Source organism: Chiloscyllium punctatum, chromosome 36, assembly GCF_047496795.1.
Source record: "Chiloscyllium punctatum isolate Juve2018m chromosome 36, sChiPun1.3, whole genome shotgun sequence".
Lineage (NCBI taxonomy): Eukaryota > Metazoa > Chordata > Chondrichthyes > Orectolobiformes > Hemiscylliidae > Chiloscyllium > Chiloscyllium punctatum.
Genome location: NC_092774.1, coordinates 45,923,389 through 45,943,477, shown reverse-complemented (window position 1 = coordinate 45,943,477; position 20,089 = coordinate 45,923,389). Strand labels below are relative to the sequence as shown.

The 20,089-nt window shown below is 47.5% G+C and overlaps 1 protein-coding gene across 1 annotated transcript in view; it reads left to right on the top strand.

The window, feature by feature from the left end:
• The window catches only part of LOC140461018 (uncharacterized), a 163,022-nt gene that overhangs the window by 112,604 nt on the left and 30,329 nt on the right, over window positions 1-20,089 (top strand). The window contains exon 2 of the mRNA XM_072555805.1: window positions 8,672-9,790. Within this exon, the coding sequence (XP_072411906.1) occupies window positions 8,764-9,790 (1,027 nt within the window). The 5' untranslated portion in view covers window positions 8,672-8,763. The remainder of the gene's footprint in view (window positions 1-8,671; window positions 9,791-20,089) is intronic.

Genomic DNA, 20,089 nt, shown 5'->3' with positions numbered 1-20,089 from the left:
CTGATCTCCAGTATCTGCAGTCCTCGCTTTCTCCTGTTGGTAAGGCAGAGTGGGGAGATGGAAGGAAAGGAGGCAAATTCTGGATCCTCATGGCTTAGTTTGAACCTCTATGTTTGAACCTCTGCGACTCTGGTGGCGCAGATACAGAACGACAGAAGGCTGCAGATGCTGGAATCTGGACTGAAAACGACAAATGCTGGAGACCATAGGGGGTCAGACAGCTTCAGGGAGACAGAGCAAGCTAATGTTTTGAACCGAGATGACTCTTCATCAGAGCTGAACTGTGGAGGGGACAGCATTTGTACCACAGTTTAGGGGTGGGGGCGGGTAGTGAGTGTTGGGTGCTGCTGAAGAAAATATGTTGGTCGTTCGGGTGAAGAGATCGGCATATGAGGATGGCAGAACAATGGCGTGTCTCCTGTCAGACTTGAAAGGGACAGACATTCCCCACTGGGATGGCGGTGAGGGGGAAGGACGTGATAACAAGCCAAAAGCAAGGGGAAAAATGGGAACTGGTTAACAATTTTAAAGGTGTCGAACTCAATATTAACTCTCGAAAGCTGGAAAGTGCCTAGCCCGAAGAGGAGATGTTGATCCTCCAGTTTGCGCAGTGATTCACTGGAACGCTGCAGCACGCCAAAGACAGACACGTGGGCGTGCGAGTGGGATGCTGTGTTGAAAGTGACCAGCTACAGGAGGGTTGGTTGCGCGCAGGTGACAAAGCAAGCACCCAGTCTGCGTTTGGTTTCTCCGATGTGGAGTAGGCCACGTTGGGTGCAGCGACGAGAGTACGCAAGATTGGAGGAAGTGAAATGCTGGATGGTGAGCAGGGAGGAGGTGAAGGGGGCAGGTGGTGGCACCTTCTGCAGTGGCATGGGAAGGTGCCGTGGAGAGGGGGTGTGGTATTGATGGTTATGGAATGGACGAGGGTGTCCTGCAGGGAACGATCCCTGCCAAATGGAGACCGGGGGAGGGGGAGTGAGGGGAAGATGTGCTTGGTGGCGGTGTCATCTTGTTGTCTGAATTGGCAGAGAATGATCCCTTTGAATGCGGAGGCTGGTGGACAGAAATTTGGAAAAAAGGAACCCAATCAATTTGGGCGGCACGGTGGCACAGTGGTTAGCACTGCTGCCTCACAGCACCAGAGACCCGGGTTCAATTCCCGCCTCAGGCGACTGTGTGGAGTTTGCACGTTCTCCCCGTGTCTGCGTGGGTTTTCTCCGGGTGCTCCGGTTTCCTCCCACAGTCCAAAGATGTGCAGGTCAGGTGGATTGGCCATGCTAAATTGCCCGTAGTGTTAGGTAAGGGGTAGATGTAGGGGTATGGGTGGGTTGCGCTTCGGCGGGGCGGTGTGGACTTGTTGGGCCGAAGGGCCTGTTTCCACACTGTAAGTAATCTAATCTAATCTAATCTAATCATGCTGTTGTGAGTGATGGGAAAGGGCAAGGACAGAAGGATGGGTGATAGGTCAGATGCAGCCACAGTGGGCGGGAGACCCCAGTCACAGAGGATGGAAGCCATGTTAACAGCGCTGCTTTGGAAGATGGCATCATCCTAACAGATGCGACGTAGGCGAAGGAACTGGGAGCATGGGAAGGAGTCCTTGCAGGATATGGGGTGTGCCGAGCTGTATTGGAAGTAGCTATAGGAGCAAGTGGCTTTGCAGCGGATGCTAACGGGACAGTAATGGAGACGGAGAGGTCAAGGAAAGGAATGGAAGTGTCGGGAATGGACGATGTGGAAGCAATGGAGGGGTGGAAGTTGGAGGCAAAATGAATGACGTTTTCACGGTCCTAATAGGGTAGTGAAGCAGCACCCAAACAGTCGCTGATGGACGGAGAAGATTTGGGGGAGGGGGGCCAGTGTAAAACTGAAACAAGGGTCGTTCCGCATAATTGATCAGCTGGGGAAGTGGGCCGAGAAATGGCGTTTAATATAGCGAAGTGTGAGGTCTTGCACCTTGGAAAGTCAAATCGAGGTAGGGGTTTCAGGGTGAATAGTAAGGCCTTAAGGAGTGTAGTGGAACCGGGGGGGTCTTAGAGTTCAGGTGCACGGCTCTCTGAAAGTGGAGTCCCAGGTAGACAGGGCAGTGAAGAAGGCTTTTGGTACACTGGTCTTCAGTCAGGGCACTGAGTACAGAAGTTGGAAAGTTATGTTGCAGTTTACGTAGGACATTGGTGAGGCCGCACTCCGGAGTATTGTGCTCAGTTTTGGTCACCTTGCTATGGGAAGGATGTTATTAAACTGGAAAGAGTGCAGAAGAAATTTACAAGGATGTTGCCTGGACATCAATGGTCTGAGTTGTAGGGAGAGGTTGGACGAGCTAGGAAGTTTTTTCTTTACATCGTAGGAGACTGAGAGGGGATGTTATAGAGGTGTACAAGATCATGAGAGGCGTGGATAGGGTGAATGCACTCAGTCTTTTTCCCCAGGGTTGGGGAATCGAGGACTAGAGGGCATCAGTTGAAGGTTAGAGGGGAAAGAATAAAAGGGAACCTGAGGGGCAACTTTGTTTTTTAAACAGAGGGTGGGACAGATATGGAATGAGCTGCCAGCGGAAATGGTTGAGGCAGGTACATTAACAATAGTTAAAAGGCATTCGGACAAAGACATGGATAGGAAAGGTTTAGAAGGATATGGGCCAAGCGGAAATGGGTTTAGGGTGGATGGACATTTTGGTCAGCATGGACCAGTTTGGGCCAAATGGCGGCACTGTATGCTGTAGGACTCTATGCCATACTCATAAAGGGGCAGGGATAACTGGGATCCATGTGGGTGCCCACAGCCGCTCCTTTGACTTGGCAGAAGTGAGATGAATTAAAGGAGAGATCGTTCAGTGGGAGACCAGCTCAGCCAGGCAGAGGAGAGTCCCCGACGGACGGGAATCGTTCAGGCCTCTGGTCAAGGAAGAAGCCGAGAGCTCTCGGAGCATCCTGGTGGGGGGGGAACAGAGGTTTGGAGGGATTGCACATCCAGGGTGAACAGGAGGCAGTTAGGGCCAGGGAACAGGGAATTATCAATACAACGGAGGGCATCAGAGGAATCGCGGGCAGAGTCTGGACAAGTGGAGAGAGGATGGAGTCAAGGTTGGAGGAAATGAGCTCAGTGGGGCAGGAAGATGCTGGTACAATGGGTCTCCTGGGGCAGTCTGATTTGTGGATTTTGGGAAGGAGGTAGGAGTGGGCTGTCCAGGGTTGGGTGATGACTAGGTTTGAGGCAGTGAGGGGGGAGGATCTCCAGACGGAATGAGGTCAGTGACAGTCCTGGTGAGAGCTGGCATTGTCACGATGTTGAACCTCCTTCTCCGCACTCACTCCTTCCAAAAAGTCTGGGTTTGAAGGGCCAGTTTAATTGTAGCTAACTTGGGGTGGCACGGTGGCTCAGTGGTTAGCACTGCTGCTTCACAGCGCCAGGGACCCGGGTTCAATTCCAGCCTCGGGTCATTGTCTGTGTGGAGTTTACACATTTTCCCCGTGTCTGGGTGGATTTCCTCTGGGTGCTCCAAGTTTCCTCCCAGAGTCTAAAAAATGAGGCCATGCTAAATTGCCCCATCGTGTTCAGGGGTGCGTAGGTTAGTCAGGGGGAAATGTAGAGTAATAGGGGAATGGGTCTGGGTGGGTTACTCTTCGGAGGGTCCGTCTGGACTTGTTGGGCTAAATGGCCTGTTTCGACACTGTGTAGGGAGTCTATGATTTCTATGATACTGCCTCAGACAAAAGGCTTTCAAGGTTAAAACAAACTTGTACAATGAAAGGGGAGTAGCCAGTTTTCCCAGCCAGCTTTTCTTTGACTTGGTCTGGCTATTCACTGAAAGCAGTCAGGCATGGAGGAGGGTGTTCCATACTGCATCGCTCTCTGTCTGTGTGTGTGTGTGTCTCTCTCTCTCTCTCTCTCTCTCTCTCTCTCTCTCTCTTTCTCTCTTCCCACCCCCTTTTCCTCCTCTTCCCCCGTAAGACCCTGTGTTTGATTTTATCTTTAGTACCAAGGGGTGTTTAGGGGCACTATTGCAAGTCTTGGGAACACCATCGTTAAGTTGGGATAATCTGTTGGCTTTTTCGATACGTTATTTTATTCTGTTCTGTTTGTGTTTCATTTGGTAATCTTGAAAATAATTTCTGTTTTGTTTGAAACGAAGTGATTTGACCAGCTGCATCCTTCCTGGAATATCTGTGTTACACTGGCTTAAAAAAAACTAACACAGTCAGGGTCTGAGCTACTTTCTTGAAATGTTTGAGGGGGTCTGGCCTGGTTCATAACAAACCGGCTGGCAAATGTACTGCTGTTGGAGTCTGGCATGCGGACCGTTACCTTGCCAGCTCTCAGACACTTCTTCCTAACTCCCCCTGCCCCCTGACCATGACCCCACATCTGAAAATCAATCCACTGGTGCCAGGGCTGTCACCAACCTCATTACCTCTGGCGATTTCCCCCCCCCCCCCCACTGCCTCTGACCTCATAGTCTCCCGACCCCAGACAGCCTACTTCTACCTCCTTCCCAAAATCCACAATCCAGACTGCCCTGGGAGACCCATCGTATCAGCCTGCCCCTCCTGAGTTCATTTCCTCCTACCTTGACTCCATCCTCTCTCCACTTGTTCAAACTCTGCCCAGTTATGATGCCCTCTCTGCCATATGGGCAATTTCCCGTTCCCTGGCTCTAACTGTCTCCTGTTCACCCTGGATGTGCAATCCCTCCCAACCCCCATCAGGGTGCTGTAAGAGCTCTCGACTTCTTCCTTGACCAGAGGCCTGAACGATTCCTGTCTGCCGTCACTCTCCTCCGCCTGGCTGAGCTTGTCTCCCACTGACCGATTTCTCCTTTAGTTCATCTCACTTCTGCCAAGTCAAAGGAGCGGCTGTGGGCACCCACATGGGTACCCAGTTATACCTGCCTCTATATGGGTATGGCATAGAGTCATCAAGTCCTACAGCATGGCGAGAGGCCCTTTGGCTCAAACTGGTCCATGCCGACCAAAATGCCCACCACGCTAACCCACGTGGGCCCCAGTTCGTTATGGGGTATTTGGAACAATCCTTGTTCCATTCCCAGACAGGCTCCCTCCAACAACTCTTTCCTCACTACATCGACGACATGCTTCATGCCGTCCCGTGAGGGTTTTGAAAACTTCATTCATTTTGCCTCCAATTTCCACCCCTCCATAACTTCCACATCGTCCATTCCCAACACTTCCCTTCCTTTCCTTGACCTCTCCGCCTCCATTTTGGGGAATAAACTGTCTGCTGCCATCCACTACAGAGCCCCTGACTCCCATAGTTCCCTTCACTACAGCTTTTCACACCCCACATCTTGCAGGGATTCCCTCTCAATTCATTCCCCTACGTTGTTGCTGTTCGGATGAAGCCACCTTCTGAAACAGTGCTGCTGACATGGCTTCCTCCTTCCATACCTGTGGTTTCCCACCTGCTGTGGTTGACAGGGCCCTCAACCACATCTGACCTATCAGCCGTGCTTACACCCCCTGCCCCTTCCCATTACTCACAACAGCCTGATCGGGTTCCCCTTGTCCTCACTTTTCAGTTCACCAGTCTCCGCATTCAAAGGATCATTCTCTGCTGCTTCAGACAACTCCAGCAGAACACCACCACCAAACACATCTTTGCCTCACTCCTCCTCTACCCCCACCCCCCCCCCCCCAACACCTTCAAATTGTAAACCATTCCCATTTCTTCCGGTTTGTTACCATGTCTTCCCACCACCTCCCCACCCCACTAGCCAATCACTTTAAACTTCAGCCCTGTTGTTTATGAGATTAGATACCCCTACAGTCTGGAAATGGGCCCGTCAGCCCAACATATCCACCCTGACCCTCTCTGAAGAGTAACCCACGCAGACCCATTTCCCTCTGACTTATTATTCCCTAACATTATGGGCGATTTAGCAATTCACCCTGACCTGCACATCTTTGGACTGTGGGAGGAAACCCACACAGACACGGGGAGAATGTGCAAACTCCACACACAGTCGAAGGCTGGAATCGAACCTGGGACCCTGGCGCTGTGAGGCAGCAGTGCTAACCACTGAGCTACCGTGCCACCCATTTTATAAACGGGAACCATTTCTCCCTAATGACTGCATCCAGACCACTCATGGTTTTGAAATTTTACTTTTATCGGATGTGCTTTGGTTTCCGACAATGCTGGTCGATAAGAGGTTATCCACCCATTGATGTTGAAGTAATGGTATCACATGTACAAATCAGCAATAAACACCTGTATTTTTACCATGATTATAAAGTTGTTGTGGTTCCGTTCGCCAAGCTGGGAATTTGTGTTGCAGATGTTTCGTCCCCTGTCTAGGTGACATCCTCAGTGCTTGGGAGCCTCCTGTGATCTTTTCTCCAACATTTGTAGTGGTTTGAATCTGCCGCTTCCGGTTGTCAGTTCCAGCTGTCCGCTGCAGTGGCCGGTATATTGGGTCCAGGTCGATGTGTTTGGACTACAAATGCTGGAGGAAACATCACAGAAGTGCTTCACAGGAGGCTCCCAAGCTCTGAGGATGTCACCTAGACAGGGGACGAAACGTCTGCAACACAAATTCCCAGCTCGGCGAACAGAACCACAACAACGAGCACCCGAGCTACAAATCTTTTCACAGACTTTGCATTACTTTATAATCATTCATTGTTCCAAGGTGTTTGTACAGCACATTGGTTCGGCCACTTTTGGAATACTGCATTCATTTCTGGTCTTCCTGCTATAGGATGGATGTTGTGAAACTTGAAAGGGTTCAGAAAAGATTAACAAGGATGTTGCCAGGGTTGGAGGGTTTGAGCCGCAGGGCGAGGCTGAACAGGCTGGGGCTGTTTTCCCTGGAGCGTGGGAGGCTGAGTTTTATCGAGGTTTATAAAATCATGAGGGGCATGGATAGGGTAAATAGACAAGGTATTTTCTCTGGAGTGGGTGAGTCCAGAACTAGAGGGCATAGGTTTAAGGTGAGAGAGGAAAGATATAAAAGAGACCTCAAGGGCAACCTTTTCACACAGAGAGTGGTGTGTGTGTAGAATGAGCTGCCAGAGGAGGTGGTGTAATTTAGAATTAGTTTAAAAGGCATCTGGATGGGTACATAGCACATTCCTGCGCAGTACAGGCCCTTCGGCCCTCGATGTTGCACTGACTTGTGGAACCGATCTGAAGCCCATCTATCCCACACTATTCTATTCTCATCCAGTGACCATTTAAATGCCCTTAAAATTGGTGAGTCAACTGCTGTTGCAATAGTAGTAGACTCGCCAAATATGAATAGGAAGGGTTTAGAGGGATATGGGCCAAACGCTGGCAAATGGGACTGGATTAATTTAAGATATCTAGTTGTCATGGGAGAGTTGGACCAGAAGGTCTGTTTCCGTGCTGTACAGCTCTGTGACTCTACTTCAGAAAAAATGTCTGAATGTGATATTTGACACTGGGGTACATACAGAGATGTTGGGGCAGGTGACCAAACATTTTGCCGAATAACAAGGTATGAAGGGGCGTCTTAAAGGAGGAAAGGAAGGTAAAGAGACAGGGAGTTTGAGAGAGGAAACTCCAGACTTTATGGCCTTGGTAACTGATGGAATAGCCAGTATCAGTGGAGTGATTTAATATTTATTTGGGAGTGTATTTGGATTGTTAAGTCTACAGGAAACAAAGGAATGGCTGACGTTTCTGCAGCAGATGAGGTTAGACTCGGGTAGAGTTAGGGGATCTTACTGAGGTGGCAAAAGGTAGTCTTGGTGATGATGGGGATATGTGGGTGGGGTGAAATATTTCACTGTGATTGTGAACAGTCTAGTTCCGCCTCAGACATTTGCCAGGGAGATGGATGGAGTCGGGGCTGAGGGAGCACAATTCGACAACGGGAATGAAGGTAATGGCTTCAATCTTCCCAATATTGAAATGGAGGAATTTGTCTGCGAATCCTGTGCTGGCTGTCAGACAAGTGAGGATGGTGTGTGACTGGGAAGTGACGGTGTTCACGTTCATCAGCTGGACTGGTCCTTCTGGATGGTGAAAGTTCAAGGATTGGGAAATTTCTGATCAAGTTGGAGGCTGTTTCATATCCTTCTCCTTTACCACCTGCCTGTCCCTTTGTCTTACATTCCTAGGAAGGCCAGAGTCTTCCGTGTGTCTGAACTAGGTGTGGGTGTTGTGCTTAAGTGGTAGACTGTGGAAGAAATTTCTTGTAACCCGAAATTACTTTTAGATTTCAAATCTAGCTAGGCGGGAAAAAAAATTGATTACTGAGAGAAAATGTAGAGCTAATATTTTGACTGATGTGACCTTGCAAGGAAGAAAGAATTTTATCAACATAAAATGCAAGCATTATTGAAATCAGCGACAATTATCTCTATTATGTATCTCTGCCTGTCCAAAGTCATTTTCTCTCTGCCTTACAACCCCAAATGCCTACGTCCCCTGCCTCATCTTATTACAGATTAGAGTTTTATGAAAGACCAGACCAGGTGGAATGTTCCCTTCCCTGAACGACATTTGTGAACAACTGGGTTTTTATGACAATCATTAGCTTTCGTGCTAACTTTCTCCCAGGGCCAGCCCGGTTACCAGATTTATTCAGCTTGATTTTCCCAACTTGTCTTTGCAGTTTTCTGGGTTCTCTCTCACTCTTTTTTTTTCTCTCCCCCTCCACCTCTGTTTTAAACCTATTTCACAGGATACCACAAGGATAGTGTTTGCAGTTGGGCAACTAAATGTTGAATCAGAATCTGACAGTCCCCCAAGTTTGTCTTAACCTGAATTTTGACCATGGAAGTAAACAGCACCGTTCTCCGTGGAGAGAAACCGTATACAGGTTCTGTGTGCGGACAAGGATTCACCCGATCATCTGATCCGTCCAAACCTAAATGCGGTGGCGGGGGGAAGCCGTGGAAATGCAGAGACTGCGGCAAGGGGTTTATTTCCCCATCAAAGGTGGAAATTCACCGGCGCATTCACACCGGGGAGAAGCCGTTCACCTGCACCAAGTGTGGGAAGGGCTTCACTCAGCTATCTGACCTGCTGACACACCAGAGAATTCACACCGGGGAGAGGCCATTCACCTGCCCTGACTGTGGGAAGGGTTTCACCCAGTTCACCCACTTGCTGACGCACCAGCGCGTGCACACGGGAGAGAAGCCGTTCACCTGCTCCGACTGTGGGAAAGGATTCGCTCAGTTATCCAATGTGCTGCGACACCAGCGGGTTCACACCGATGAGCGGCCTTTCAAATGCCCAGAGTGCGGGAAGTGCTACAAAAGCTCCGAGGAGCAAACGTCCCACCAGCGTGTTCACACGGACGAGAGGCCGTTCAGGTGCTCGCTCTGTGAGGCTGGGTTCAAGCGCTCGTCTCAACTCGCTCTCCACCAGCGGGTTCACACTGGAGACAGGCCGTTCACTTGCTCCACGTGCGGGAAGGGATTCACTCAGTTAACCCATCTGCTGACGCACCATCGGACGCACACCGGGGAGAGACCCTTCACCTGCTCGGAGTGTGGGAAGGGATTCGCCCAGCTCACCCACCTGCTGGTCCACCAGCGATCGCACACTGGGGAAAAGCCGTTCACCTGCTCTGCGTGTGGCAAGGCGTTTACTGCCTCGTCCATTCTGCAGGCACACCAGCGGGTTCACACTGATGAGCGACCATTCAGGTGCTCCTACTGTGCGACAGGGTTCAAGCACTCCTCTCAACTCACTGTCCACCACCGTCTTCACACGGGGGAGAGACCATTCACTTGCTCCGACTGTGGCAAAGGGTTCACTCAGTCATCCCACCTCCTGAGACACCAGCGAGTTCACAACTAACTGGAGGGATTGAACGTCGTTGTGGATTCAGACTCTCTCTCGAGTGGTTTATTATAGATAACTAAGAGGTACTGTTTTCTGTCCTTAAAATAATAGGCTCCGGGACTGGAGGAGATGCCGACAAGGCACCAAGGGAAGTGAAAATAGAAACTGCAGCGATACTGCCGTAATATTCTAATCTGCCTTACGCAGGGATGGTGCCGGAGGACCGAAGAATTGCAAATGTCAGGCCCCTTGTTGTAAAATGGCCCTAAAGATCAGTTCAGTCAATGGAACAGCAGCAATGAGTATTCTTCTGGAAGTACTCATTAGAGACAAATTAAAATTCATATCAGTAATTACTGGTTAGTTAATCAGAGTTAGCATTAATTTTAAGGCAAAATTGTCATTGCTGGCGATTTTTATTTAAAGTTCATCAGTTGATGTGTGTGTGTGTGGACCTCCAAAAGGTAACTGATACAATGCCACACAGACCAGTGAGCAAAGTTAGAACTCTTGGAATGAAAGGGACACGGATACAGAATTGGCTGAGTGACAGAAAACTGAGAGAGAATGGGTGTATTTCAGCTGGAGGAATTTTAGCTATGGATTTGTTATGGTCGGTGTTGATGTCTGCTTTTCCTCCATGTATTGACACAAAACGTTTTCGACCAACTTTAACATTTACCTGTATATATTTAGTGACTGTTTTATAAAACATATTAAATGCCCTGATTTACTCATGTGACTGGAATGAGCAGCAACCTTGTGAAAGCCTGTTCAGAGTCAGTGAGACATCACCAGCTTATATCCCTCCTGATGGGACTGCAATGATAAATTATTGTGTTAGCAACTGTTTAAAAAGTCGTGTTACTGTGTCCAACAAAAAACCCCAACACAGAAGAATTGCAGTTATATCTGCCCTTCAAGAAGATCTGTTTATTGCCCCACTTGGACGGGGTATTGAGTATAAGAGCTGCCAGGTGATGTTAACGTTGTACAAGACATTGGTTCGGCTGCATTTAGAATACTGTGTACAGTTCTGGGCGCCACATTACCAAAAGGATGTGGACGCTTTGGAGAGGGTGCAGAGAAGGTTTACGAGGATGTTGCCTGGTATGAAAGGTGCGAGCTGTGAAAAGAGGTTGAGTAGGTTAGGTTTATTTTCATTAGAAAAAAGGAGATTGAGGGGGGACCTGATTGTGGTTTACAAAATCATGAAGGGTTTAGACAGGGTGGATAGAGACTAGCTTTTTCCCAGGGCGAAGGATTCAACTACGAGAGGTCACGCTTTCAAGGTGAGAGGTGAAAAGTTTAAGGGGGATACATGCGGCAAGTACTTCACACAGAGGGTGGTGGGCGTTTGGAACGTGTTGCCAGCAGAGGTGCTAGAGGCAGGTACGGTAGATTCATTTAAGATGCGTCTGGGCAGATGCATGAGCAGGTGGGGAGCAGAGGGATACAGATGCTTCAGAATTGGGTGACAGGTTTAGACAGTACATTTGGATCAGCTCAGGCTTGGAGGGCCGAAGGGCCAGTTCCTAGGCTGTACATTTTTCTTTGTTTTTCTTTCCATCAGAAGTTGTTTTATCTGCTGCGCAAGCCTTTCTCTCAATCCCCTTTGTCTCTGTTTTTCTTGCCAAGGAGGCTTGGTCGCAATGTGCTCCCAGTGCTGAAACTGACTGCTTTTTAATTACACCCTATTGAAATAGGCAGTCAGTTCCTAATACATCCACTGATTATCTCAACCTTCCTCCCTCCACCCCAAGGTCAAATCTCTGGCCTGCACAATATTTGGTAGAATTCTGTATGTGTGCTGTCTTCAAGGATTGGATTCTTTTGTGAAAGCATTGAATTAGACTAAATTTCTGGGATACTGCTCTAGGAATTTTTTTTTTATATAAAGAGAAGAAACTGTTTGCAGCTCCTGAACCCTTGACTAGCCAACCCCCCAGAAAGGAACTGAAGATTTCTGACTCCAATTCTGGACTTTTTTAACTCACTGTTAATAGCAAATTCATTGATTAAAAGGTTGTTTTTTACCGAAGTGTTGATAATCTCTACCATTTTTTTTATTCAGGTGTCTCTCTTTACTGGATGTAGGTTTGCTCGTTGAGCTGGGATGTTCATTTCCAGACGTTTCATCACCCTAGTAGGTAACATCTTCAGTGGGCCTCTGGGCGAAGCACTGTTGATAATTCCTGTTTTCTATTTATATGTTTTAAGTAGGAATTATCAACAGTGCTTCACCCGGAGGCCCACTGAAGATGTTACCTAGTAGGGTGACGAAACGTCTGGAAATGAACCTTCCAGCTCAGCGAGCAAACCTACATCCAGAACCTCCACCTGAGCTACAAATCATCTCAAAATCTCTCTGTACGTTTGCCTGCGTAGAGACCCTCCCCACAACAGCTAGGTCTAAGATAGTGTGAATTAAACCCTACCTCCACTGTTAGAGTGGCGTTACTGCAGTTCTTGCAAAGAAAGAGTTCACAAGCACAGGGTGTAGCAGACCACTGTTAAGCCAGTGGTAATCAACAGTCAACAGTAAATGTTAAACCCCGTTCTGCACACAAACAGGTGGGGAAACGTATCAGGAGCAATTTGTTTCCAAACATGTACCAACAACAAGCTGCAGTGCAACAACCTACCAAGGCACCTTCCGAAACAAAGATCCTGGGAAACCACAAATCAGCTATTTTCATATCAAATGGTGAAACAGGCTTGAGTGGCTAAACTGCCCTGCTCCAGCTCCTATTCCCAGTTCTAATGCTGTTATGAAGGAGATAACCAGCAGATACAGAGGAATACCTCCCTCTGTTACTTCCCCACCAAGTCATGCAGCATCATGACTGGAGCTACATCAGCGTTCCTTCAGTATCACACTGGCTCCTGTATCTGGCTCACAGCGGTGCCGGCGAAAGTGAGGACTGCAGATGCTGAAGATCAGAGTGGTGCTGGCAAAGCACAGCAGGTCAGGCAGCATCTGAGGAGCAGGAAGATCGACGTTTCGGGCAGGAGCCTTCATTCCTGATGAAGGGCTTTTGCCCAAAACGTCGATTTTCCTGCTCTTCGGATGCTGCCTGACCTGCTGTCCTTTTTCCAGCACCACTCTAATCTTGACTCTCAGCGATGTAAGTTTCACCGTCACACCGTCACCTTCTCCAGGATAATCAATGAACATGTTCTAAAATCTCTGCACTGTCTCTAATGCTTCAATGAATACATTTTCAAAATTTGGCACTGTCTCTAATGCTTCAATTCCTTGCTACAATGCCGGCCTCAGAACTGGCGATAATACTTCACGTGAGGCCGTATCTTTTATAAATTCATCGCAGTTTGAAGACTGGGCAAAGCCATGCAGTTTGAGCAAAAAATAAAGATGGGGTAATACTTAGCAGGTCACTCATCATGTGAAAATGGTAATTAACAATCACTGTTTCAGGTGGGACTCCTTTACAATGAACACTGCCCACCACTATCATCCACGCCCATGTCCTGTGCAATGAACATAGCTGGTACATATACCCATCCAGCTGCCTTTTCGATCTTGTCTATGAATAGAAAGGGTTTAGAGGGACATGGGCCAATTGCTGGCCAATGGGACTAGATTAATTTAGGATATCCGGTCGGCGTGAACAATTTGGGCTGAATGGTTTGTTTCTGTGTTGCATAACTCTAGGACTCAGGATTTGGAGATGCCGGTGTTGGACTGGGGTGTACAAAGTTAAAAATCACACAACCCCAGGTTATAGTCCAACGGGTTTAATTAGAAGCACACTAGCTTTCGGAGCGACGCTCCTTCATCAGGTGATAGTGGAGGGCTCGATGGTAACACAGAATTTATAGCAAAAATTTACAGTGTGATGTAACTGAAATTATACATTTAAAAATTGATTGTCTGTAAGCCTTTCATCTGTTAGAATACAGTGATAGTTTCACATCTTTCATGTGTAAATCACAAAACCTTTTTTATAAAGTTGCATTCTCGGATTAGCTGTTAACAATGGTGATAGCTAGACAATATGTTTTAGGTGTTAGCTCCGTGTTCTCGGTCTATGACCTGAAGTTTAGATTGATTCTAATCTAAAAAGTGAGATAACAGAGTTTTACATAAATTCATGCAGATTTTGAGCTCAGAGTTCTACATGAATGCATGCAGTTTTTGAGCAAAGTGCAGTTACATTGTACTTTGCTCAAAAACTGCATGCATTCATGTAGAACTCTGAGCTCAAAAACTGCATGAATTTATGTAAAACTCACTTTTTAGATTAGAATCAATCTAAACATCAGGTCATAGACAGAGAACACGGAGCTAACACCTAAAACATATTGGTAAAAACAATGACTGCAGATGCTGAAAACCAAATACTGGATTATTCATTCAAGCAGATTTCGCTGCTCGTTGGATGCTGCCTGAACTGCTGTGCTCTTCCAGCACCACTAATCCAGAACCTTCAACATATTGTCTAGCTATCACCATTGTTAACAGCTAATCCAAGAATGCAACTTTATAAAAAAGGTTTTGTGATTTACACATGAAAGAAGTGAAACTATCACTGTATTCTAACAGATAAAAGGCTTAACAGACAATCAATTTTTAAATGTATAATTTCAGTTCCATCACACTGTAAATTTTTGCTTTAAGTTCTGTGTTAGGATCGAGCCCTCTACTGTCACCTGATGAAGGAGTGTTGCTCCAAAAGCTAGTGTGCTTCCAATTAAACCTGTTGGACTATAACCTGGTGTTGTGTGATTTTTAATCTAGGACTCCGAGTCAGGATTGTCCCCCACTTTCACTCTTGGAAGTGCTAACAGCAAGAAAAAAGTAAACGCTTGGCATTCCTTGACCCACATTGGGGGGGGGGGGGGGGGGGGGCGGATGGGTCGGTTGATTGGCTGCAGACCCAGACCAATAAAAAGAAGGGTCAAAATTAGAGGACCAATCAGTGACAGAAGCCTTCTGACCAATCGGAGCAAAAGTGAGAGGTGGGACTAAGGCTGGAGCTCCCTCATTGGCTGAAACCCGACCTCACTGAGTGAGAGGAAAGTTTCGAGGACGCTGGAAATCTGAATCAGTGCCATAAAATTGCTGGAGAAACTCAGCAAGGAGAAAGTCAGCACTGCAGCTGCTGGAGATCAGAGTCAAAACGTGTGACGCTGGAAAAACACAGCCGGTCAGGCAGCAACCGAGGAGCAGGAGAGTCAACGTTTCGAGCACAAGCTCTTCATCAGGAATTGGGGGCAAGGGATTTATTTGGCCCTTATCCCTTTGAACATATTCATGTATTTACATAGAACATAGAACAATACAGCACAGAACAGGCCCTTCGGCCCACGATGTTGTGCCGAACTTCTATCCTAGATTAAGCACCCATCCATGTACCTATCCAAATGCCGCTTAAAGGTCGCCAATGAATCTGACTCTACCACTCCCTCGGGCAGCGCATTCCATGCCCCCACCACTCTCTGGGTAAAGAACCCACCCCTGACATCTCCCCTAAACCTTCCACCCTTCACCTTAAATTTATGTCCCCTTGTAACACTCTGTTGTACCCGGGGAAAAAGTTTCTGACTGTCTACTCTATCTATTCCTCTGATCATCTTATAAACCTCTATCAAGTCACCCCTCATCCTTCGCCGTTCCAACGAGAAAAGGCCGAGAACTCTCAACCTATCCTCGTACGACCTACTCTCCATTCCAGGCAACATTCTGGTAAATCTTCTCTGCACCCTCTCCAAAGCTTCCACATCTTTCCTAAAGTGAGGCGACCAGAACTGCACACAGTACTCCAAATGTGGCCTAACCAAAGTCCTGTACAGCTGCAACATCACCTCACGACTCTTGAATTCAATCCCTCTGCTAATGAACGATAATACTCCATAGGCCTTCTTACAAACTCTATCCACCTGAGTGGCAACCTTCAAAGATCTATGTACATAGACCCCAAGATCCCTCTGTTCCTCCACCTGACCAAGAACCCTACCATTAACCCTGTATTCCGCATTCTTATTTGTTCTTCCATTTAGCTAAATGTCTTTTAAACGCTGCAACTGTACCTGCATCCACCACTTTCTCTGGAAGTTCATTCCACACACAAACTACTGTGTAAAGTAAAAAACTGTCCCTGGTGTCTTGTTAAATCTCCCTCCCCTCACCTTAAAAATATGTCCCGAATCTTGAAAGCCCCCACCCGAGGGAAAGGACACCTTCCAATCAACTTATCTACACCCCTCGTGATTACCTCGTGAGAGATAAATCGGGTGGGGCTGGGGGAAGGTAGCTAGGAATTGAAGGTAGGGGATGATAGGTCAGAGAGGAGGGTGGAATGGTTAGGTGGGAAAGAAGATGGACAGGTAGGACAGTTGGATCTGGGATAACGTGGGGGTAGGGGGAGGGGAGATCAGGAAACTGGTGAAATCCACATTGATCCCATGTGGTTGGAGGGTCCCTCAGCGGATGATGAAGCATTCTTGCTCCAGGCGTGGAGTGGCTAGGATTTGGCGATGGAGGAGGACCTGGACTTACATGTCCCAGGGGGAGGGGGAGTGGAAGTGGTCAGCTTCAACTGATCATCCCCAGGGCGCTGGGGTTATCCACTCTCCTGTTCTTATTGGGAATAGAGGGTTATAGAGTTATAAGGAGAGGCTGGATAGGCTGGGACTTTTTTCATTGGAGTGTAGTAGGTACAAGGGTGACTTTATAGAGGGTGACCTTATGTAATCACGAGGGGTGTAGATAAGGTGATTGGAAGGTGTCCTTTCCCTCGGGTGGGGGCTTTCAAGATTCGGGACATATTTTTAAAGTGAGGGGAGGGAGATTTAACAAGACACCAGGGACAGTTTTTTACTTTACACAGTAGTTTGTGTGTGGAATGAACTTCCAGAGAAAGTGGTGGATGCAGGTACAGTTGCAGCGTTTAAAAGACATTTAGCTAAATACATGAATATGTTCGAAGGGATAAGGGCCAAACACAGGCAAGGTGGGACTAGTTTAGTTTGGGATTATGGGTCAGCATGGACTGGTTGGACCGAACGGTCTGTCGCTGTGCTGTATGGGTCGACGGAGGTGAAGGATGGAGGAGACAGGGGAAAGAAAATCTTTCAAACTGAACCATACAAAATGCTTTTAATGTCTGTATGTGCTTAACACAAACCTGGTTTGTGTAACTTTTGTGTGAATTATAGACAACTGCACACAACTGTTGTTGTCAGTCACTTTGCCCATTCAACCAGCTCCCCTATTTAATAAGTTCATTCCTGGCCTGATTTGGCCTCCATTCCGCATTACTGAGCCCCCCCCACCCCGTACCTCTTGACCCGCTTGTTAGTAAAGAATCTATTTAACACTGCCTTAAGAATATTCAATGATCCTCTGTCCACCAGTCACTGGAGCTGAGAATTTCAAAGATTCATGTCACTCTGAGAAAGAATTCTTGTCAACTCTATATTCAGTGGGCGATTTTTTTTAAGGTAAAAACAATGACTGCAGATGCTGAAAACCAAATACTGGATTAGTGGTGCTGGAAGAGCACAGCAGTTCAGGCAGCATCAGGGATGCTGCCTGAACTGCTGTGCTCTTCCAGCACCACTAATCCAGATTTTTTTTTAATAAGTGGATCCTATAGTCCCAGTCCCTCCACTAAAAGGAAACATCCTTTCAGTATCCACGTGTCAGGCCCCGCAGGATCTTATGTTTCAATAAAAGCACTTCTTGTTTTTCTAGACTTCAGTCAATATAGGCCCAACTTGTTATTATCATGTAACCGCCACAACAGGAGTCATTTGGGAGAACCTTCTCTGAACAGCTTCTCGTGGATTTATATCCTCATGCAACGAGTCAAAATTCCGTACAGTGCACTGAATATCCTCTGATGGATACGTGATACGACTAGAGGGAAACCTCTTACTGTGGACGCTGCAGAACAAGCATCGCACAGGACTCAACGTCAACTGTGTTTCTCTCTCTCTCTCCACAGACCTACTGAGTTTCTCCAGCGTACTGTGTTTTAAGTCCCTACTTTTACATTCCATTGCCTTGCAAAAGAAAAACCCAGTCTTGCTGCCCTCCCAATTACTTGTTGTACCTGCCTGCAAGTGTGTTGGGATTCATGTGACAGGACACCCCAGATCCCTCTATACGTTCTGCAATCTCTCACCAGTCACAGGCTGGGTTTTTTTTCAGTTCTTGCTGCCCAAGCAGGAGGGTTCACATTGTATCCACCATTTCCGTGTTTTTTGGCCCACTCAACCCGTTGATATCCCATCGCACACATTCCTTATGCCCTCGTCACAACTTCCATCTTTGTGTCAGCAGCAAACGCAGTAGCCATATTTTAGAATACAGCGCAGAAACAGGCCCTTTGGCCCTCGATGTTGCGCCGCGACCTTTGACCTATTCTCAGCTCGTCCCCCTACACTATCCCATCATCATCCATGTGCTTATCTAAGGATTGTTTAAATCTCCCTAATGTGGCTGAGTTGACTACATTAGCAGGTAGGGCATTCCACGCCCTTACCACTCACTGCGTGAAGAACCTGCCTCTGACATCTGTCTTAAATCTATCACCCCTCAATTTGTAGTTATCCCCCCTCATGCAAGCTGACATCATCCTTGGAAAAAGACTTTCACTGTCTACCCTCTCATAATCCTCTGATCATCTCGCACGTCTCTATCAAATCCCCTCTTAGCCGCCTTCTTGCCAATGAGAACAGGTTCAAGTCTCTCAGCCTTTCCTCATATGACCTCCCCTCCAGACCAGGCAACATCCTGGTAAATCTCCTCTGCACCTTTTCCAGTGCTTCCACATCCTTCCCGAAATATGGGGACCAGAACTGTACACAGTACGCCAAGTGAGGCCGCACCAGCGTTTTGTATAGTTGCAGCTCCGGAACTCAATCCCTCTACGAGTGAAACCTAACACACCGTATGCCGCCTTAACAGCACTATCCACCTGGGGGGCAACTTTAGGGATCTATGTATATGGACTCTTCATTCCAAGTCAGTGAAATAAACGGTGAGATCCCAGTACTCCACACCACAGGAGGATGACTCACTTCTGTCTGCTCTCATTTTCCCGTTAGCTGAATAGTCATCTGTCAATCCTTTGCCCTGCCACTCACGTTTGTACAATGATACCTTGTTTTTTTCAATCTGCAGCTAGTTTCAATTCCCCATTGTTAGCCACGGATTACTACGTCCATTGCTTCAGTTGCTTATCACTGTGATGTACCTTATCTGAGTAGCAGAACACTGGAACCAGGAACAGGAGGAGGGTATTCACCCCCTCAACACTGCTCTCCCATTTAACACCACGATGACTGATCTCATCTTTGGCCTCAACTCCACTTTCCTGACCACTCCCCATAACCCATCCAAATCATAACTATTTAAAGATCTGTCCATCTCCTCCTTAAATTTATTCCACGTCCAGACATCCACCACACTGGTATAACGAATTCCACAGATTCACAAGCCTTTGATATAAATCATGCCTCATTTATTTTAACTCTGCCACCCCTTCAGCGTAATATTATGTCCCAACAAAGGGTAGGGAAATGTCCTTTCTACGTCTACTTTGTCGACCCTTTTTACTACCTGATATTCCACCATTAGACTTCCTCTCAGTCTTCTGAATTTGAGTATGGGCTCACAGTGCACAACCTCTTCAAAAGACAAGCCTAATCTCTGAAGATAATCCAGTGAACCTTCCCTGAATTGCATCCAATGCGATTATATCCTTCCTCAAGTCAAGGGAAAAAAAAACTATGCACTGCTCCACATGCAGCCTCACAAATGCCTCGTACAATTGCAACAACACTTTCCTACTTTTATACTCCCACTCCTTTAGCAATAATGGTCAAAATTCCATTCGCCTGTCTTATATCCTGCTGGGAGAAAGTGAGGACTGCAGATGCTGGAGACCAGAGTTCAAAAGTGTGGTGCTGGAAAAGCGCAGCAGGTCAGTCAGCATCCGAGAAGCAGGAGAATCGACGTTTCGGGCATGAGCCCTTCTTCAGTAATGAGGCCGGTGTGCCAAGCGGGCTGAGATAAAAGGTGGGGGGGGGGGGGGGGTTTAGGGGAGGGACACTGCGAATACGATAGGTGGAAGGAGGCGAGGGTGAGGGTGATAGGCCGGAGAGGGGGTGGGGGTGGACAGCTATCCTGCTGTACCTGCACACTAGAGTTCTGCAATTCATGGACAAAGACACCCAGAATTTTCTACGCTGAAGGACTTTGAAGTTCTCCCCATTTAGATCATCATGGAATCCCTACAAGAGTGGAAAGAGGCCATCCGGCCCAATCGACTCT